Source organism: Siphateles boraxobius, unplaced genomic scaffold, assembly GCF_051911475.1.
Source record: "Siphateles boraxobius isolate OS27281-9 unplaced genomic scaffold, OSU_SipBor_1 48, whole genome shotgun sequence".
Lineage (NCBI taxonomy): Eukaryota > Metazoa > Chordata > Actinopteri > Cypriniformes > Leuciscidae > Siphateles > Siphateles boraxobius.
The window spans coordinates 10,442,908-10,466,239 of record NW_027509119.1 but is presented as its reverse complement, the minus strand read 5'-3'; the positions used below and the strand labels follow the sequence as shown (position 1 = coordinate 10,466,239).

The following is a 23,332-nucleotide window of genomic DNA, read 5'->3' as shown; positions in this document are numbered from 1 at the left end:
TCTGACACAGCATCAGTCCACTTTAACTAGTACAGAATAAGGCAGTTGCTAATAAGTGGCTAAATGGGACTAAAGATGTTTTCGGGGACATTAAACATCATACTGAACAAGTAAACTCGTCAACTTACTAGTTCACTTTCACAGCCTCATTGTGTTTAACTCATGCTTTCAGGGAAAAACTTTTTTAAATACTGAAAGAGTTGTTAATGGTGGTGATGTTGAAGTCATGCGACTGCAGTATAGCCTACATTTAGCTTCTTTGAGAATCAAACTTTAGTTGATCAGAGCCAATAGAAAAAGCTACAGAAGCCAATAAAAAATCCTATTGTTTTTTTTCTCAAGGTAACCACCGTAATGCTAACTTCCGGGTTGGCCTATAAGAACTCATCATCACTGCAACACTCTATAGACATTAAATAGAGCATGCATTGAAATGCTAGTGTACACTGTATTTATATGTGTTCGTGTGCGTGCGTGTGCGTGTGCGTGTGTGTGTGTGTGTGTGTGTGTGTGTGTAAAAACCAAAGTATACATTAGGCTTGAGTCACAGGAAAAACATGGCTTCAGTATAGGTGGGATTGCTGGAAGGTTTGTTGAATAAAAAAAGGATGACAGGACGATGTTACTGAGAAAAAACATTTTTTCCTCAAAGAATGATACAAAATATATTACATTTTACTTTCTGCTTAAATCCTGGAATTTAAAACAATGTGTAATGAGTGTAAAAGTAAAAAAAAAAAGGATTTACAAAAGAACACAAAACAATCTTTGATACTCTGAATAAACTCAAAAAGCATTGCTTCAGCTGTCAGTTTGTTGCATCATGAATCTGCGGGGGGGAAAACAACAACAAACTATTAACTTCAGTGAAAAAGCAACAGACAAGACAGAAAAAAAACTATTGCGCCCATTTCACATAATTTGTTTGCAGTATAGAGTCCCTCACCTTCCGGTGGACCACCATGGGACCTTATTTTGGAAAAATATTGTATGGTAGTCAATGGCGAGAGACAACAAATATTTGGATCCCGTTTGAATTACCCTGAATTACACATATGATGTTTGTCAATTTAAAAGATACATTTTAAAGTCGCAGTTTGATGTAAAACTGTTGAGGTATAAGACTGAAAATACGTAATTACAAAGACTAAACCCAAAAAGCGCGCATGTGACGTCATACCTTTTCTCTCAATGAATGAAGCTTACTTTACTGAAGCTAACGTCTGTCATTTTTTCTATAGTCTAACGTTATAATCGTAACGTTACGCCGTCATACCTGCGTTTTGTACCAGACTGCACACATACGAGCTTGGTGACGTACATAGTGCGAGACTAGAGATTCATTGAGCGATTTTCACATAAAACTAAATGTTACTCTTCTGTTTTATGACAAACTGTGACTTTCTTGACTTTCATAATTATCTTTTAAATTGACAAACATCATGTGTAATTCAGGGCACAGTTCAGACGGAATAAAAAGACGAGTTGTGTCTCGCCATTGACTACCATACATATTTTTTTCCGAAATAAGGTCCCATGAGCCGGAAGCGGAGGGGAGGGAGTTAGGCTCTCTATGCGGTACGGAAGCAGCCATTGTGTTTTCACACAAGATGCGTTTGCAGTGGGTTCTGAATCAATAAAAAGAACTGCAAAAAAATAAAACTGTTTCATGGCACAAAAATAAAGTAAACAATATATACTTATACTGATATATATACCGATGTACTTACAAGCGAAATTGAAGGACTGTTGTGACAATTTCTAACAAAATAGGGCCAAAACGAAATTCGGTTGGAGTTAGAAACAGCTTGACAAAGCAAATTTTGTGGAAAAGTTTGGCTGGTAAACACCTTCAAACTACAATTTGTCCATGGTAATAACGTAATAGGTAGGTGTGGCTCTGAAACTCTGCCTTCTTTGACTTGTAAATCTCTGATTAGTTTCTTCTGTTCAGTCAAGGTCAAGTTTAGACAGAAGTAAAAACTTTTTTTTCCCATGTTTAACACTGTAAAGCTGCTTGCTTTAAACCATCCATTGTATAAAGTGCTATATAAATAAATGTGACATGACTTAATATCCACATCACTATGATCAGATGCTTTTTTTAACTGCCATTTTCTCACTGCAGACATTTTTGTGGTATTTTTATTTGTTTTTGAGAGGAAATCATGCAGCACATATTTACATTATAGCAGTGTGGATGTGTTTTTTAACCCCTTTTTTGTGACATAATAGTACTTAAATACACCAACAAAAAAAAGTGGGACCAAATAGAAGATGTAGGTGACATTAAGATAAAAGAAAAACTTTAGACCTACAGAATAACTTTAAACTACTAACCTATTTTCAACAAAAGAAAAAAATAAATAAAATGAATTAACAATAAATTAATAGCATTTAGTGTTATTGAACCATGTAAAACTATAGTATTTAGCGGTTCACATGAGTGGAATCCTATTCTGATCCATGCTGATGGTAGGATGTAGTTAGAGGAGGTGTTATAGTGAGCATGATGAGTCTGGACTTCATGGGAAGAGGTGATGGGGTGGAATGCCAGAAATCCTGTTGTTTATGGGGGCTGGGTACGTGTGGCTTGATGTCGCTGATTTGCATCCGCTAACTCCAGATCTGAAAGGTAGCTGAGGTTATAAATGTGTGCCCAGTTCTGGTTCCTAAGGCTGTTAACTTCAGGCACTGAGGGCAAAATAGTAAATACCATCGTCCTGTCACAGTACATGTGGTCGAGCTGCGGTTGTGGGGTGGGTTATAATAGCTGTTTGTCTGCTGGACTTGGTGATATAACTCTTCTCCTTTTCTGTCTGTCAACCTTTAGACATTAGTGCCAGCGCTTTGGGATGTTTGATGGGGGTATCTGCTATTTGTGCAGATAATGGAGGAATGGAGGTGCCCAGAGGTGGTGTGGGAGTAGAAGATATTTGACCTTCTGGTGTTGGTGTTGCATGCTTCTGTACAACAGTATTGTCAACTTAAATGGCATAATTCTGGTTCCACATCCTCCTGAGTTGTTCTCATGTGCACTGGTTTATCAATATATATATTTTAATTCCACAATAGAGATTACATTTTTGATCATAGACTGTCTTGGGCAAAGATGGTTGTCGAGTGGACCTTTGTTATTCAACCATCCAGATGGAGAGTGCTGTTGAGTACTGAATGCTGTCTCTATGGTCACTGCAGTATGCATCCTAATAATCATAATTACATCCTAAATCCTTCTGAGAACCAAAAGTGGCTGGATGAGATGGAAGAAAGAGGAAGAGTCCTACCACATGTGAGAAATTCTGGTGCTTTGCACATTTTCAGCTCCCCTGTAGGGCGAGTGTCCGGGCAAGACCACATGGTCTAAGACTTACTACCAACCTACTATACTACTTACTACCAACTACCATAAAACAATGTTGAATGTACAGGACTTTTTGAACTGTAAATAGCTTCACTGTGAAAAAAATATCTGTGGTATATTTTACTAAGATAATGAACACAGCCTAATTGAATCACTTGTGTCTTTCTTCCATTCCCCTGCTACTTCCAGGACTGGGTTGTGGTGTTAGCAGGCTAAGTACCCCCCACATGCCCTTTTCCATGGCAACTTCCCCAGCTCCCCCTGAAGGATCCAAAGGAGTTCCCAAGCCAGCAGAGATATAATCCCTCAAGCACATCCTAAATCTGCCTCTGGGTCTCTTGCTAGATGGACTTGCACAGAACACCTACACCTGGAATATCACAGACAAGGGACAGCCATGGTGGTGTCCAACACTCACTGGGAACTTGCTTGACTTTCTACCTTCTGCTTGACTATCTAGAATGATACAGCTCTTGCACTGGTTGCACAGGGACTGGAATGACATGCATAAGCGGCACCGGTACCCCATAAACCAATAGTGTCCCTATTCTGCCATGCAAAGGCAAAAAACCGTAACTTTGTTTTTGGTCGAAAATGAGTTATTGATATTTTTGGCACATTCAAGACCTCCTTTATCATGTGGATAAGTATCTTTAGTCAAATCCGTTGTTTTTTCAAGAAAATAATGGGTTGTCTTAACCGTAACTTTCAAAAGCCCATGAGAAACCAAGGCAGAACACGTAACACCAGTTACGGCTCTTTGGCTTTGTTTTGGAACGCTCACACTTGAGTTACGGTACTCTGCCTTTGTTTAGCCAGGCGTCAATATGAAGTTACTGTGCTATCATTCTATCAAATAATGTTACCTATCAGATTATACTGTGTTCTGCCTTTGTTTTACTCTCCATTAAAATTTTTAATTACGGTGTAGCCTGTGTACTTTGTACAGCTGCCATCAGACCCTGTAACTTCTGATGTCCTCAGAGCTTTGTCCTGCACTAATGCGGTCAGAACATTGAGTGTGCTCTGAACCCCCTCCATCGACAAACGTGCGATATCGATCGCGAAGGATATATGCAGAGATGACAGCAAAATGTTACACATGCCATAGCAGGTGAATACAACAAACAACTAAAGCCCCACCTCACCCAGTTCGGATACCGGACCTGGTTGAAACAATCATCCATCCAGCTGGCAGAGTGCCAAAACTTCACCGGCGCCTTCAGCAAGCCGACGCGGGACTAACATATCACACAGGGAGTGATAATAATGAAGCAACAAGGGTATATTGGTGCATACAACATAAGGAAGCAAGAAGTGCTGGTGCATACAACATCCGACCAGCTGTTACAAGCAGGTTATACATACAATCACAGCGTCCAGAATAAATTTGCGGGATGAACGAAGTGCACAAGCACAATTATAAACCAGACAGCTGAAACCACTGCATACTGAAAAGACACAGAACACAGAAGGTTGTGCTATACATGCATTGGTCGTCCAGGTAGTCCAGAACGCGCTCCCTACTAAGTCTCAAGGGGGAAAGCACTGCGTAGGCTACTTTTTGTGAATGGACGAGGAGCGTGACACCTTTGAACACGAATCTCGGTAAGCATCTGTGAAAGTATGCGTCTTTCAGATCCACCGCTATAAACCAGTCTCCGGGTCGGGTGCGCGTGGATCTGTTTTATCGTGATCATTTTGAACGCATGTTTAGCAAGTCTTATGCCACTCGGTACCACTTGAAGATACTCTTTACCGCTTTGGAGGTATTTTGTCATGTCTAATGTAGGCTATTAATAGGACCACCAGAATGCAACATAAGCACAGGATATCTATAAGTAGATGGCTATAAGTAATTAAAATCATACAAAATAAATGCCATGATCACTAGATTTTATACAGGTGTTGCTATAATGATTTTGTTAATGGTGATCAGCAACCAAATATTGACAATGTGGAAGTTACTGCCTTTTGCCTTGGCATGAATTCTCATTTTTGCTGACAATACAAAGGCAGAGTACAGTCACTTAAAAATAGTGGTCAAAAGTTAAGTTTGAGCTCAAGATTTTTTTATGTGGATAATTGTCATTACTTCTAATTGCCCGATTTTCAGTGTCCTACCTATAATTAATTTGGCGGGACAACTAAAAATCTTTAAAGTAATTTTTCTCAGTTCCACACTCTAGCGAGCTACCGTCTTTAGCCTTTGTAGGGCAGCATTGCTGTCTGCCTTGCTACTGGTTTGTGTCTGTAAGCTCCGTATAGCCTCTGTTTTGAATCTCTATTTACTGTCATTCCTTGTTGTTTTTATTTGCTAAATTTAACTTACTCCTCAACATATATTAGATATTGTCTAATATTGCCTGTCACATTAATCTGACATGGCTACCTTTTAAATAAACTGTTATCGCTAGCACAACACTCTAGTATCTCGCTAGCCTGTTAACCTGCCACCTGTGCTTGGCGTCTTTTTTTCTTGCACGCACTCGCACCTTTTACGAGTTTATCAAACAACTGTGGTGAGTAGAAACAGTCAACAAACACGGTGAGTAATGTCTTCCCCTGTTATTGTCACTTGCACTTCTTGTCACATGAAGCGCATTCTCTGTCAGCAATGAGGGATTTTAATGTGATAAATGCAGGGAGATAGTCAGGCTGACGGAGAAGATTTCTGAACTAGAGACACGCATCCAAACTTTAATCGAGGATAGTAAGAGTGCAAGGGCTTTAGATGCTGTTTTGGATGTGACTAGCTTAGTGAACTCTGTACGTAGTTCGGTTCCGCCTGTAAAGCCCGCGCAGCAGGGCAATTGGGTGAACGTGAGATGCTGTAGTCGCAGGACAAAACACCGCTTATCCGTTCCTATTACCTTAACAAATAGATTCTCCCCACTCAGTGAAACACCCACTGTGAATCCTGTTGAATGTGCCCTAGTTATTGGCGATTCTATTACACGGAACGTGAAAATAGAGACACCAGCCACTAGTCACGTTTACCGAGAGCCAGAGCGCCTGACATCAAAGCAAATTTAAAAGAGCTGGCTAATCGTAAATTCTCTAAGATTATTATTCACGTCGGCACTAATGATGTTCGACTTTGCCAGTCGGAGATCACCAAAATTAACGTTAAAGAGGTGTGTGAACTCGCAAGTACGATGTCAGCCACTGTAATTTGCTCTGGTCCCCTTCCTGTTCACCGGAGTGATGAGATAGTTAGTAGACTGTCCTCACTCAATGGCTGGCTGTCTAAGTGGTGTCCGCAAAATAATATAGAATTCATAGACAATTGGAAAAGTTTTTGGGGCAGATCTGACCTTAAAAGAGGTCATCCGTCCTGGGATGGTGCTGCTCCTCTCTCTAGTAATATGGCACATATTCTTAGAGCTCAAACATGAATTGGGGCTCAAATCAGGAAGCAGACAGACTGGCTAAACTGACCGTCTGCTAACTGTCTCACGTCACTGAGGTCAGATAAATCCCATCATATAGAGACTCTTTCACTTAGATATCATCACATAGAGACTGTGTCTGTTCCCCGAATTAGTAAATACAAAAAACTACAGGCCACCAGGGCACCATACAGACTTAATCAAAGAATTAGCTTATTTTCTATCAGAGTTAGTACTGGCTGCAGATGAAGTCCTAATTGTTGGTGATTTTAATATACATGTAGATAACAAAAAAGATGCATTGGGATTGGCATTTAATGACATTCTGGAGTTAGACGACACGTGTCAGGACCTACTCATTGTTGTAATCATACTCTAGATCTAATATTATCACATGGAATCAATAGGGTCTTCCGCACCGAAGGAACTTTTTTTATAGTTCCTAGAACTATTGGCGGAAATACCCGGATTTTGGTGTGTTCGCACCGCAGGAACTAGGAACTATTTTAGTTCTAGGAGCACTTTTGGAGGAACTAAATTAGCTCCTGCTTCAGAGTAGGGTCTAAACCAGCACTATAGGAACTATCTGTGACATAAGTGAGGAAAAATTTGATTCATTCATTGCTATATGAGAGGAAGAATTTCTTAATTCGTTAAATCATCTAACTTGACAACATGTATGTTAGACCCTATACCGACTAAGCTATTGAAAGAGATGCTTCCAGGGGTCATAGATTATCTTAATTTCATTAATTAATCTTTGTCATTAGGAATACTGTCTAACACTTGATGGCTGCTCAGTCAAGTCTTTGTCGTTGGTTAGGAACCTGGGTGTGCTCTTTGATACCAGTCTTTCATTTGAAAGTCACGTGTCTAGTATCTGTAAAACCGCATTTTTCTATTTTAAAAATATATCTAAATTACGTCATATGCTCTCAATGACAAATGCGGAACAATTAGTTAATGCGTTGACATGACATCAAGGCTAGATTATTGTAATGCTATTATGGGTGGTTGCCCTGCATGCTTAATAAACAAACTATAGCTGGTCCAAAACGCAGCAGCAAGAGTTCTTACCAGAACCAGGAAGTAAAACCATCATATCAGCCCGGTTCTGTCAACACTGCATTGGTTCCCTATTAAACATTGTATAAATTTTAAAATATAGCTGATTACTTACAAAGCATTAATTGGTTTAGCTCCCCAGTACTTGAGCGAGCTCTTAACGCATTATAGTCCTTCACGTCTATTGCGATCTCAAAATTCTTGCCAGTTGATAATACCTGGCGACGGTAGATCCTTTTCCTATTTAGGACGAAAATTTTGGAACAATCTTCCAAACATTGTCCGGGAAGCAGACACACTCTGTCAGTTCAAATCTAGACTAAAAACACATCTCTTTGACCTAGCATACACATAACACATTATAAACTCTTATAATTCAATGTTAGGCTGCATAGATTAGGTCAGCCGGAACCAGGAACACTTCCCATAAATCCTGATGTACTTGTTACATCATTAGAAGGATGGCGTCTACGCTAATATTAGCCTCTCAGTTTATACCGCAGTCAGCCGGATCCAGGCCGTATCCAGATCTGATGAAGGACCTGCGCCTGGACACAACGAAAACGCAGTCCTGAATGGTCAATTAGTCTCTCCCCTGTGAAGGCCTCCTTCCCTTCACTTTACCTCTGTACCGATAAAACGTTGTCGGGATAATTCCGGTTCACGTGGCTACGCGGAATCGATAAATAATTCTTTATTATAAATATTTAAGGCCAGACAAGTAGTTTGTTGAGGGTTGGTTTGTAAAGAATCTATTTCAGGGTTTCCGTTCTCCAGCCACCAGGCACTGTTTTGTGCGGATGAGTGGGCTGGAGCGCGTTGAGTGTTTTCTGTTTGAACAGTGTCGTGTTAACGGCCCCTAAGTTGATAAATAATGGTCTTTGCATCGGAAGTAAATCAATCTATCAAAATTAACTTTAGCTAGACAATAACTTTATTCTAGAGCTGCAGTAAAGCCAAAACAATCTATCTTGCTGTAATTTCCTATTATCACCGTAAAGCTGCTTTGAAACATTCTATATTTTTAAAAGCGTTATATAAATGAAAGCGACTTGACTTGACAAAACACCCCGAACATAGTCGTAAGCCTTTTTCAAATCCACAAAACACATGTAGTCTAGATAAGCAAACTCCCATGCCCAGGATGTTTGGAAGGGTAAAAAGCTAGTCCACAGTTCCACTTACAGGACAGAATCTGGTTTGTTATTCCTCCAGCCGAGGGTTGACGATTGGACGGATTCTCCTTTCCAGTATTCTGGCATAGGTTTTCCTACCCTTGGTAGGCTGAGAAGTGTGATCTCTTGATAATTGGAACATACCTTTAATCCCTTTTAAATATAGGAACCACCAGACCCATCTGACAATAGCCAGGTGCTGTCCATGATTCCCATGCAATGTTAAACAGGCATGTCAGCCAAGACAGCCTGACCACATCCAGGTCATTCAGTATTCCAGAACAAATCTAGTCCAGTTTTTGACTACCCTTATGCGGAGTTCACATTGCACAATTTTCAAAGTCATCAGAACACTGTTCTTTTCACACTGCATGACTTTACAATAGGAAGAATCGCCAACAACTCTGTCTGGTCCGCAAACTAGGTTTCACAACCCGTCACACACAAGAACTGATAAGTAAACAACGCAAGTTCACGCGTGTGTGAGACCGGAATTCTCACGCGAGACTGGAATTCTTATTAAAAATGGTAGCACGCAAGAAGCTTGCGATCCAAATTGTCTGTGAGCTGATTTTCAGCGAAAAGGAGAAAAAGAAAAAAGGATTATGGAGGAGGAAATGGTTGGGGAGACGCAGGGAGCAAGGATTGTGTGTTCTGCATAGAGAGTTGGAGGTAAATAAATAATTTTGCAATGTGCTGCTGGTCAAAAGTTTGTGCTTTGTTTCTGTTTGATATAATTGTAAAGCTGTGTACGCTAATTAATTCTGATATTCTGGTGTATAACTCCTCCCTGAACTTCCCGCTGCCCTATATTGCTCTCTAATTGGCTGTAGGTCATCGCTGATGTAATTTTCAATCAGAACACATTTCACACAGCAGGATTTTGAATTACAGACAGGTCCAGATTATTTAGCGTGCCAAATATCTCACAGGCGTCAGCTACGCATCGTTGCTTCTCTCAGATTCTCTCGTCGATTCTCTCAGAACTAAGATTTGATAATTTCGGCATTTGTGGGCGATTTCCGAAAACCTGTCGGCGAGGGAGAACCGGGGCTAAAATCGGGCAGTGTGAACTTGGCATTAGTGACTTCAGACTGGGAGATGGGCAATGACTTTCCCAAGTCCTCCAACCCTGGCTCTTCCTTTGAGGGCATGTACTCAGGGTTCTGAAGATCCTCAAAGTGTTGCTTCCACTTCCAGACTTATCACCAGGCGTGGTCAGCAAGATCCTGTTGCTCCCGGCACAGAGGGCAGAGATTCAAGATCATGTTTGTTAGCAGCTGTAATTACCTCGCACAGACAGGCACTGAAATTTTTTAAAAAAAGTTTAGTCTTTATGTTCAAACCGGAGTCGGACAATCATGGAGAGATTCAAGATGATGTAACAACATGTACAATGCAACAGGACGTTTCTGAATGGATAGTTGATGAATTGTTGTACTGTGGTTGATGTGGAGTTAACTATCTTCAAGTCATTGATTAGCATATTCTGTCATAATAATCTGTAAATCGCTCCATATATGCTCCATGAAGATGGAACCGTGTTGACTGATCCCGGGGGAGGGGTTTATGTAAATTTTAGGGTTAGTGATGTCACTAACCCATAAAGAAGCTTGTTGGAGTCCCTACCAACCATTTGTTGTAGTCCTTAAAAAGCAATTTCTGTAAAAGAAAATAACTCCCTTTGCTTTGAACTTGAACCGTAGTAACTTTGCAGATGTTGTTTATGCTCAAAGAGCAACATTACAATAGACTTTCATAGAAAATTTATGTTTAAACAATAATTATAAAATATGAAATTTTGCATTCATTACTTTTATATATATGTATATATTAAGTTGCTTAGGCAAGTGGCAAAACATTCAAACATGGTACTTCACTAACGTGAAAATGTAGTATCACAAACTTTTTAAAATTAATTCTTGCCAACCAGGCAAACTGCCTCCCATGCTTTTTTCTTGGCAAATTTTTGTAAAAGAAATACTGCAGGTCATAAATATTTTTTTCGCCCCACTTCCACATTGTGGAATGGTGACATGAATGTGTCATTCATGTCACCTTGTTTCTTAGGTAATAAATGGTGTATTATATTTCACAAGGAAAAAAACATTATATAGAAGCCATGGATCAACTGCAAACTGCAAACGCATCTTATGTAAAAGCACAATTAGCGTGCAGCTTCTGCACCACATAGTACTGCAAACACATCATGTGTGAAACAGGAGTTATAGAGCAAACACTTCAGATGACCATTGATTTACCCAGCTTGCAAGGTTTGCGACGGGTCCGTTTAGGAGGGACTGAGGGCTCAGACGTTTCAGGCTCGAGGCTTCGTTTCACTCTTTTTTCAGGAGTTCTGGCTGCAAACATACAGGCACACATTTCAGTTAACATTTGTCAGAATTCACCAATTATAGAAATGATTGAATATGTTAGAAGGTTAAGGAATCATTGCTATCCCCATTTGAAGGAATATGTATTGCCATTGCTAAGGCACAAAAAGCATAAAATAAGCTGAAAGTTCACACACTTGCAAATACATTGCATTCAGAAAGTATTCAGACCCTTCCATCTTGACCACTTATGCTAAAATACACATGAACAACATATTTTTCACACTTTTAATAAAGTAATAGTAAAGTATTCAGATCCCTTAATTTGTTTTTAAATTTTGGCAGGTTGCAGTCTCATCTAGTCAACAAAAGTAGAAATGTCCATCCAGCCACATCCAGTTAAGGGTCTGGGCTAATGTTGAGATCCCCTTCCAGATCACTGTGATATTGGCCAATAAACTTAACCCCAAGTTTCCAGAGTCAGACTTTTTCTTAAACCTGAATTTAATTATATCATATAAAAATAGACTGTTGTACTAAGGCTGTAGTTTCTTCCTGTAAACTCTCCATAATGAAGTATACAGTATTGCATTACAAGCATGCTGTGCATGAGAAATACCAATCTACAATGGTAAAAACACATACCAAGGGTTTGCTCAAGTTCTCTTAACTCTTCCTCTTGCTGCTTGAGCTCTTGTCGTTTCTGTTTCATCTGAGGACTCTGCAGGTACTGAAAATGATTTTTATACTCTTTTTCGACATCAGAGGCCTTCTGCATTGCACCACTGTACTGCTGTAATAACTCTGCAAATAAACATTCAAATATAAGAGACAGGGATTACATACAGTTTTCATCCATTTATATGAGACACATCATCTTCTCTCACATAAGCATTTTTTATCACAAGACACCACAGGTGAATAGGGTATTATAATTTTCTTAAATGTTGTTTAAATGTGCAAAGTATGCATCATCTAATTAAATATGCACCAATTAGCATACATTTCCAGAACTGAAATCTGAACATTGAATTATTTTAATTTTCTTGTCATAATAGATCAAGGTTTTCACAGAGGGGATTTTGAATATCTCAATCAATCTTTAACAATTATGGAAATTTTAGCGCATGTAAGTGCTACTGAAGTGGATATTTCTGGTTCAGTGCAGAAAAAAAATCTAATATTGAGAAAAGAGCCAACAAATAATAAAGACAAAAAAGATATGCATTGTAATTGAAATCGGTCAGAAATACTATAGATAAAGTTTAAGAAAATAAACACAAAGGAATAGTTCACTTATAAATGAAAATTCTGTCATCATTTACTCAACCTCAAGTTGTTTCAAACCTGTATGAAATTCTTTCTTCTGCTGAACACAAAGGAAGATATTTTGAAGAACGTCAGCAACCAGAAAGTTGATGTACATCATTGACTTGCATAGTATTTTTGTTTCCTACTATGGAAGTCAATGGGGTCCATCAACTGTTTGGTTACAGACATTCTTCAAAATATCATCCTTTGTTTTCAGCAGAAGAAAGAATTTCATACAGGTTTCAAACAACTTGAGGGCGAGTAAATGACGGAATTTAAATTTTTAAGTGAACTATTCCTTTAAATATGCATTTTGTATGTTTTCTTTCCACTAGTCTGAAACAAGATGTTTTATGGAAGCAAAATTGCCCCAAATCTCTAAACTGACCAGTTAATGAAAAAACAGTGGTTTTGCCTATAGTGTCTTGCCTTAAAGGGATAGATCACCCAAAAATGAAAATTCTGTCAGTATTTACTCACCCTCATGTTGTTCCAACCCCATAAGACCTTCGTTCATCTTCGGAACACGAATTAAGATATTTTTGATTAAATCTGCGAGCTGGATCACTCCTCCGTAGGCTTCAAGGGATTTTCCCTGACTCAAAAAGTTACTAAAGACATCTTTAAAATAGTCCAAGTGACTACAGTGGCTCAATCTCAAGTTTATTAAGCGAGGAAAATACTTTTTGTGCACAAAACACCCCAAAAATAACTACTTTATTTCAACTATTCATTTCCTTTTCTGTGGGCCTCAAGTCAGTTCACGTACACTTCAGCGCAGCGCTTCTGTGTTGTACGTCACACGCATCACACACATGACCACGGAGGGCCAATAGTGAGCCTACGTGTGACGTACAACACAGAAGCACTACGCTATTACACTACGTCAGCAGCTTAGGAGAATGACATGGAAGAGAAGAGATGGTTGAATAAAGTCATTATTTTGGGGGGGTTTTGCACATAAAACGTATTCACGTCGCTTGATAAACTTAAGATTGAGCCACTGTAGTCACTTGGACTATTTTAACGATGTCTTTAATAACTTTTCGGGGCTGGCAAGTTTCAATCCCTCAGAAGCCTATGGAGGAGTGATCCAGCTCTCAGATTTAATAAAAATATCTTAATTTGTATTCCGAAGATGAACGAAGGTCTTACGGGGTTGGAACAACATGAGGGTGAGTAATTACTGACAGAATTTTTATTTTTGGGTGAACTATCCCTTTAAGTACCATAAGAATAATATATGCATTCCAACATTATACTGAAACAATACAATAAAGATAAACAGAACTTTTTTTTTTGGTTAACTGTTACGTTTAATATGAGAGAGAAATACTAAGTACAGTAAAAATTGTTATAATTTCTTCCACTGCACCAAGAGAGAAAATATGTTAGTTACCTATCTGAAGGCATTTATGGTTGTACTCTTTGGGTAATGGTGCTCCAAAGACTTGCCCTCGAAGTTTCTCAATGGATGGAGCCTTGTTCTGCACACCACCAAACTTCCCGTTGCTGCGTATCCGCTCCCCTTGACGCGTCAAGATCGTGGGACACTGCATCTTATTTTGAACCACCTACCAAATATTCACGTTTATACACGCTGTGGTAAATATTTGAAGATTCTTCAACACAAACACAAACACATACACTCAGTCTCTTACCCCCCGACGATAGTGATTAGCAGAATCCAAATCATCAATTAATATGGTGTCTCCAAGAAGGGTTGCAAAAACTGAAAAGAGTCAGAACACATCAATAGCTTCACTTTTTAATTTTGTTTGCCCTGATCATACTTACAAGTTTTAGAAATAATGCATGCCAACTAGAGATGCGGGGATGGGCTATTATTTCACCCGCAACCGCATCACAAAACTCATCATCCGTCAGCCATCCATCCCCCACCAACGTTTTTGACCAATTATCAAAACCGAACCCGCCCGCCATCCGCTGATACAAGGCCCTACTGATTACAGCCGCGAGACTAGAAACCGCCCGCCCGCCACCCGCCCGAATTTAAATCAAAAAAAAAATTGTCACGTCATCCGCGGCTATAACCACCAACCGCGCATCTCTAATGCCAACATCTACAGGAAGCCAATTATTTTAGGCAAATATGATTGTTCAATCCACAATACACACACATGCGCACAACCATTAGATCATTTGATACTGCTAATATAGCCGCTATGCCAAGACATGACTTATATGGTTGTGAAGAAAGATTACAAATAAGAAAATTCCATTACATCATTCCATGACACATTAATATGGCAGTATTCTGGAAAGATTTAAGATTGAAAGTGCAATGTTCATGCATACAAAACCATACAAACTAAGAATGCATGCAGGGAGAGGGAGGTGTTAGAGTATGTTTTCATACTCAAACTCATATTCATGCTCTCAAACTCCAAATAGTATACCCATCCAAACATGTAATTCATGCTCTGATTATTTTCCCTCAAATTTGAATGAATCTATTAATTTGTTAGTTATTTTCGGGAAAATCTGTTTTGCATCCCTGTAGTGAGAATTCATCAGTATAACCAGGATCCAAGATTGATACCCCGTGAGCACAAAATGAGAGTGAACATTGGCTTTGGTTAGTAAATGAAACAGATGGAATTGTTTTGGAAGCGCAGCAGGGGGTCAGGGTATGACAGTTGCCATACTTTGGTTGCCTAGTAAATGCCAAAATATTTATTATAAATAAGAGAATTAGGTTTTAAATGATTACATTGGTTGTGAATTAAATAATTGTAATTAATAACTGAAGTAAATAAAGAACAATATATTTAGTTCAAAAGCCTATAACACCTATAACATCTATAACAACTCCATATGTAATGTTCAATCACGTGTGTAATTCTGGCATTCTGGCTGCAACTATCAACCGGGGCACAACACAGATAATAAGTACACAAATACTTCTAGTGAATTTAAAGGCCTTGTGTTGTGTGTTTCTTAATCTTATTTTCTCATGTGTACTTTTTGTGCCCTTGATGCTCTCTTCAGCACACTGTGGCAACTGGCAACCATTAACAGGAGAGCAGAGGCTTAGGTCAAGATTTTTGCTAAATGAAACTTTGCTTTTATTGTATAATCATAAGGTACTTGACTTTGTTATATTTTATTCATTCATTTATCAGCTGCCGCATATAATCTGCCATTTTATGTCTGAATCTGGCATTTTTGACTCTAAGTCTACCATTGTGTTGTATGCTGTTGTCAGTGAGTGTGAATGACTTGCCTTTATTGCAGCTTTCTACATGCTCAGGAAAAATGAGCAGATCTTTGACAAACACAGGATTTCCAACTGGACGGAAGAGAGGCGAGCCATTCCTGATGTGAGGCAATGGCCTAAGACACATGGGAAAAAAAAGCATACAAAAAGCAAATCGATATTGTTAATCCAGCCCTGGCATTGGTTGCTTAAATTTCAGAGCAGCAAATCAGCATTTTTTTTAATTTTTCCAAACTTTTGACCAGTAATGTATATACTGAATCACTTCTATCATTCAAAACTAAGGTTGCCCGTTAGTCGGTCCGGTTAGTCGCAGAAAAAAACGTCCACAGGAATTGGTAAAGCCACGCAGTCCTTGACAGACAGATCGTTAACACAGCTGGTCCATATGGTAATTATGTCAGGCAGAAAAATCCAAACCTTTACCTATCATTCATCAACCTCAAATATGACATCATTTGAAGCATGTAAGTAGTAGCCTAACATTATCCACTTTACATGGCCGTTCGCTCAAACGTTAACTTTAACCTTGATAAATGTGTGCTATTATTAGGCACATATCCGAGAGTTCGTGTGGAGTGTGGAAGCTAAATTAGTACCGCTCTTACTGCATGCCTAACTTAATGAGCCTTCCTCTCTAAAGGCATATCCACTATACTGTGGAGATGACGAGTAGGCATCGTCAACTTCATCTTTGCAGCTGACATTTACTCAGAAAACACAAGTTTATTAATTTATTGTTAAAATATTCAATCAGTCTCCCAGCTGTTTTCCCGACACATTCATTTTTATGAATCCAAGTATCTGGAAATATTTGAGAATGTATGTATGTGTACCTGTCATTTGGTCTCCAGAAGACAGTCTCGAGCGGTAAGACTTGTTGTCGTCCTTGTGTATCATCATAGATTTTCTTGGCAGCAGATGTTGTTTCAGTAACCACACAGTCCATGTCACCAAGGATATGCCAAGAGAACACCTTTGCTGCATCATCATCCTCCACCTGTGCCAGATGAGCTACCTACAAATCATTACACAAAAATCATGACATTAACTAAAATGTCTTTGACAGGTTGATCGAGTGGTTCTCAACTTTTCTGGATTAATGTCCAGGGCCAGATTTAGGCTTGGGGTGAATTTAGACTTTAGGCACAGATAATGTTCTTCTTTTTTTTTACGATTTGTGATTTTATTCAAATCTGAGGTGAGCTATGTGTTGATGAAGGGCTGTAAAATGCACCAACATGTCAAAAAGTAAAATTAGAAAAAGTAAGTACTTTACTTTTATTAGCTAAAAGTAACGGCTCAACGGGTTATACACTCACAACGGCTTCATTCTGCAGGAAAAAAATTATAATTCAGTAAATTTAAAAAATCAGTCTACCCTTCACTCAGTTCACTTGAACTACCAGTTGATGGATGATTGTATATGCCGCTATGAGACACCTGTACCATGGTTTTGATACTGTAAAACTATATATATATATATATATATACATATATATATAAAAAGAACAAAAAAGAAATTGTAGCATTTTATTTAAAGTGCAAATAAGATAAAAACCCTCATATCAGGGAGAGGTGTATAAATAAATAGAGAATAATCACCAGTAACCAAGAGAACGGTCAACGGAATAAAGTGCTTGGGAAAAAAATGTGTCATTGCTACGCACAAGTATGGAAGCTCATTTCCACCACATATAGTTTGAGATTTTTGTCATAATTTTGACTAAGTTATAATTATGACTTATTTCAACTTTTTATGTCAGTGATTACTTAGTATCAGTGTTGGGAGTAACGCGTTACAAAAGTAATGCATTACAGTAACATATTACGTTTTGCTGTAACGCAGTAGTGTAAGGCATTACTAATCAATTTTCAGTAATATTTTACTCGGTACATTTTCGGTAAGGCTTGCGTTACAACAGACTTTTAGTTTTAATTGTAAAACAAACAAACAAACAAAACAAAAAACAGCAATACCGCCAGACATTAACGAATGAAAGATGCAAGTAGACTAAATTACCTGTTCGTGATCAGTCAATAGCCGCGTGTGGTGTCCAAGTCTGTAATTAAAGACTAAATGGCAGCGTCTGATATATTTGTATAGCGATTTATTTTTTACAGGAGTGCCGTGAGGTATGATTTCGGCCTCTGTGCTCACGCTGGCCAGTGGAAAAGCGGCTAATGGTGAAGATGGCATGAAGAAGATTCGCGAGATGGACGTTCTGTGTTTTCTTTCTAAACAGTTAGTCTATGTTTATGTGGTATTTTTCATGTTTTCATCACGCAATCATGTTTTTGATGCCGTGGTGACGCGTTCATGTAAGGGCGGCGGCGCTGCTGCCAAATAAAGCACCTAAAAGCTGTCACAAAGAACTGGCAAAAGCAATGATTTTGAATATGTCAAATATAGCAAGGAGACATGTTGATTTTTTATTAATAAAGTCAGGATGAAGTTGACGATGCTGACTCGCGATCTTCGCAGTAGTGAATGCACCAGAGAGAAATGCACATTTCATTTCATAAGCAGAGAGCAGTCTGTTTTCTTTCGTTTTGAATTGTTCTGTTTACAAGTAGACATTTCAATATAGATATATTTTTCAGGCCCGTACAATTAATACAAAACGAAATTCACTTTAAAGAAAGGCTTCGTGTCTTCTGTGTAAGGTGTCTGTGAAAGTTTTAAAGCAGTCTTTTAGTGCCGCTTCAGAGCTGTCGCGTCCGTAACGGAGAACTGTCACGTCTGTAACATAGTTTTTTCCTCATAAATGCGAACACGAAAAATAAAATGAAATGAATATTTTATGTTCTGTGGAGAGCCAACCCTTCTTCATTAGATTTGCGCAGTGTAATTCACAGAATTACAAAAAAAAAATCGTTGCCTCCTAAAAGTTAAAGATTTTTTTTGTCACACATGACTATCGATTTCCCTAATATTAAATATAAAACGCATGTGTAGACTGATATTTTTCTAATGTGTGGACTCCTTTCTGGGAGGAGCCTATGGATAAACAGACGTTTCAATATTTTGGTATTAATGCATTTTCTGAGAATTTATATAATTATAGTACAAGTTTTGACTGCAAGTCTGCAAATGTCATGTCCATAACGCTGGAATTCCCAAATTTTAAATAATTTATCCTCAACTAGTTTTGTGGTGTAGGTCTACATATTTTATAATGTTAAGTTAACTTCAAATAATCCTAATAGTAATTTAAAGATGTGGTATCTGGACGGTATGGATAACGCTGGGAGTTGGAAGGGGTGTGTCGCCATTCTGCATCCTTACAGCCCTAGTCATTTTAGAATGTTAACTTCTACTTCTGTATAGTTATTTTGGTGAAAGTAACTCAAAAGTAATACAGGAGTAATGTAACGCATTACAATTCTGAGACAGTAATATTGTAAGGTAATGAATTACTTCTAAATAACAGTAACAAGTAATATATAATGTATTACAGTTTGGAAGTAACTTGCACAACACTGCTTAGTATGTCGTAATTAAAATTTTGATGTTATAATTATGCATAACATGTTAACAGGCCAGTCCTGGATGTGCACTTGTGATACAAAAATCGAACACACACCTTTCCCAGAACGTGCGGACTGCCTTTGAAAGGGTCAGGAATGCTACATTTCCGTCTAGGTTGATTCTCCATCTTGATCAAAATTGCTTTCTTTTCATTTATTACATTCTTTATTGCTGATACCTTGACAGATACGAAAACAAAAAGACAAACAAGCATCTATGACTATTGGAATAAAATGCATGCTTTTACACAGACCAAACATCAATGAAACAGTATTTGTGTTAGTGTTCATGTGTGTGCATGTTCAGACTCACAGTGGTTAGTTCTGAGATGTTTAAACCATTTTTCATGAGCTCTGGTTTAAGCTCATTTAGTTTGTGGGATGCATCTCGCACTTGACCTGTAGGAAAAAAAATCACATGAACTTGATCCTAAATTAACAAATAAATGAATAAATAAATGCATTAATACATAAAAAAACACATATACATATATAAACATGAATGAATGAATAGAATAAATTCTTAAATTAATGAATAAAATAAATGCATAACAGCATAAAAGAATGAATGAATGAATGAAGTGCCTACACTCAAGTTCAGATTTCAGTTGTTCATTGGTCTCAAAGAAGTCCCGGTACATCAAAACGGTTCTGGAAAGGTGATCTTTCTTCTTACTAAGATTCACAATGACTTCCTGATATTCTGCATCTGGAATAGATCAAAATATAATTCGTAGTAAGAATTTAACAGTTGTAGTTTCCCAAAATTGTGACTTTATGGTGGCATTTATAGGTGTTCAATTCGTAAATCCAATCACTCCAGCAAGACTTCACATCATAATGGGTACACAGTAAAATCTCATTGGTATGAAATGGTATAAACTGTGCAGGACAGTGGCCCTCCAGGGGCTAGATTGGACACCCCTGCTATATAGTCTACTATGTATATATAAGCAAATATATTGAAGGTATGCAAATAAAATTAGATATACTTACTTTTATATCCAACTCTACATATAAATCAGTGCACAGCTACATATTAAACATAAATGTTACTTGCCGTAAGAAACCTGTCAAACTTCATTTGACTATAGATTTAGTTCATTTTTTTAAATGTATTTAATATTGATTTATTATGATATGGACTGAATTTGATCGGTTACAGCAATATTGCAATTATAATGTCCAGCTCTTAACTGTCATACTCATTAGTAATGTAACGAATATTGGGGTCTTTGTCTGCTGACTAACCATTGCAGAATCTGAAAGGCAGGCTGTATGGAGAGATGGTAACGCTAGTCTGCTGAAACTCAGGATGGAACTGGAGAATGTACTCAGCTCCATCCTCACCAGGACTGTTCTCCAAAAGAACCAAATCCTACAGGACACAAACAATAACACACATTTACCAACAATGACCGGTGAACAGGATAGGTTTTTCTTTTAAACCAGAATTCATGTCAATAATCATCTTTAGGCTGCTTTAATAACCAGTTTTAAGAGAAGGGAGAAATCTGATAAGTGTAAATTTGTGTGTATGTGCAAACATTATTTAAAAGAGTCTACCATTTTAAGATTTGAGCTATAAAATGCTAAATAAAATTAAAAGACTTTATCTGTCCTGCTGTATTTAAAAATCAAATGTTACAATAAAATCACAATAATAAATTTGGTATTTCGAAAAGTTTTGAATACAAATTAAACATATATATGTATATATACATTACTTTTTTTCTTCCACAAATCAAGGCAAATCAAGGTGAATTTATCACCATTGATACAAGGTAAACGAAAACGAAAACTAAGTGTTTTAGTTCATTAAAATAAAGCTGAAATAAAATAAAAAAGAAAAAGCATTTTGCATAAAAAAACCAAAACTTGCTTACAAAACATAGAACAAACATTTGAAATATTGCCCTGGAAATTAACTGAAAAAAACAAACAAAAATTGTATAAAATAAAAAAGCTAATTCAATACAGTATATACACGAAACACTCACAGTAATGAGAGCCTCCCCGTTAGTAAGGCTGTATGACAAACTTTTTTCTCCTTTCTCAAACAAAGGAACCACCCTGTCTCCAGTGCCTTTAACTGTAACCACCACTTTTCCATCAATACCTTCACCAGCAGCGTTATCATATTGGTCCTGCAAAGTAAGAAGAAAAAACACAATTGTAGGCCTGTTGCACATTTTAGGGATGTCCCGATCAAGGTTTTCGTGCCCCTATCCGATCCGAGTCATTGAATACTGAGCATCTGCCAATACAGAGTCCCAATCCACTATTTTTTACTAGTGCTTGGTGCACACTTCAAGTACAAAAATGTTATTAAAATCAATCCAATGTATACAGGAATGAGTAGAGAGATTCTTTGAGGGTAACATGTAAAAAAGGTGCATTTATCAGTAAGGACTAATTCCAATATAACAATTACTACAGAGTAAAGTGCTATTAAACCATTTGAGTGCGATAAGACGCAAAAAAAAAGAGAACTCAAATCTGTACCGAAGTGTCGTCTGTGAAGCAGCTCTCTGTGAACAAACACTTGAAGGGTAAGCACATGCATCAGATAGCACGGCAGCACCACATTGAGTCTCAAAAACAAAACAAAAACATAATAATACTACATTTATTTTGTATAGCGCCTTTAAAAAGTTGCTTTCTCAAAGCGCTTTACAGGCAAACATAGCAACAGAGAGAACTACACACTTTAAATCTAAAAATAAACAAATAAAAATAATTATCAAGTAAAAGCAATCATAAATAAAATGTTTTGAGAAAAGATTTCAAAGTCACTAATGTATTTGCTTCCCTGATGTCGGCCGGGAGAGAATTCCAAATCTCAGGAGCATAGGAAGAAAATGTTCCATCACCCCTAGAACGAAGCCGTGTCTTGGGAACAACCAAGAGACCACTCTGAGAGGAAAGCAGGTTACGACGTGGTGTGTAAGGCATTAATAGATCAGTCAAGTACTGAGGAGCCAGATTATGCAATGCCAGCATAAGGATTTAAAATCAATGCGGTACCTGACAGGGAGCCAGTGCAAAGACTCCAAGACAGGGGTAATATGATCCCTAGCCCTGACCCCAGACAATATTCTAGCAGACGAATTTTATGGATATTGCAGTTTGTCAATTGATGATTTAGATACCCCAGCTAGAAGACCATTACAGTAGTCAACACGTGAAAAGACAAAAGAGTTTATCAACCTCTCAGCAACTGAGAAGGACAGCATAGGACGTAAACGTGCTATATTTCTGAGGTGATAAGGTCTTAACCGTATTCTGCACAAAAGGCTCAAATGACAGTGTGGCATCAAATATGACACCAAGATTTTTTAATTTGCTTTGAAACTCCAAGGCAACACCATCAACAGAGTGAGAGACCCAGCCTTTCGAAGTTGATGAGGAGAGCCAAGGAGCATAATTTCAGTTTTAGAGCCATTTAAAAACAGAAAATTATTAGACATCCAAATCTTGATCTCAGCAATACAGTTAGAAAGATGCACAACGTCCACTTGTTGACCCAGTCTTGAATGGATATAAATCTGCGCATCATCAGCATAAAAGTCATAGTTAAAGGGACTATGTGTAGTTTTTTAGGTATTTTATTATCTAAAATCATTATTTTTATTCATAAATGTGTTCTCAATGGTGTACAAATACTTCTGCCAATTATCTGACTTATCCTCGTAAACGAAGAATTTATTATCTTTATATACATGTGACGGGTAGGTCCAAAAACTATAATAGCAGAGAGGGTCAAAAAGTACTAGGCCAACGCGTTTCCACAACGCGTTTTCGTTCAGAGCCAGCGTCACGTAACTGAAAGCAGCAGAAACGGAGGAGCAGAGCAGTGAGAGGCGCTTGTCAGTGCCCCGGCAAGTTTACAAGGCTGCATTGCACTGTTATTATTCATA

At 38.0% G+C, this 23,332-nt stretch overlaps 1 protein-coding gene across 1 annotated transcript in view; it reads right to left on the bottom strand.

The window, feature by feature from the left end:
- Window positions 1-622: 622 nt before the first annotated feature.
- The window catches only part of smchd1 (structural maintenance of chromosomes flexible hinge domain containing 1), a 78,729-nt gene continuing 56,019 nt past the window's right edge, over window positions 623-23,332 (bottom strand). Inside the window, exons 38-49 of the mRNA XM_077201894.1 lie at window positions 21,413-21,559; window positions 20,664-20,790; window positions 20,002-20,121; window positions 19,726-19,811; window positions 19,469-19,591; window positions 16,718-16,899; window positions 15,888-15,997; window positions 14,302-14,372; window positions 14,040-14,214; window positions 11,975-12,133; window positions 11,258-11,356; window positions 623-829 (exon numbers count right to left, since the gene is read on the bottom strand). Of these exons, the coding sequence (XP_077058009.1) occupies window positions 822-829; window positions 11,258-11,356; window positions 11,975-12,133; window positions 14,040-14,214; window positions 14,302-14,372; window positions 15,888-15,997; window positions 16,718-16,899; window positions 19,469-19,591; window positions 19,726-19,811; window positions 20,002-20,121; window positions 20,664-20,790; window positions 21,413-21,559 (1,407 nt within the window). The 3' untranslated portion in view covers window positions 623-821. The remainder of the gene's footprint in view (window positions 830-11,257; window positions 11,357-11,974; window positions 12,134-14,039; window positions 14,215-14,301; window positions 14,373-15,887; window positions 15,998-16,717; window positions 16,900-19,468; window positions 19,592-19,725; window positions 19,812-20,001; window positions 20,122-20,663; window positions 20,791-21,412; window positions 21,560-23,332) is intronic.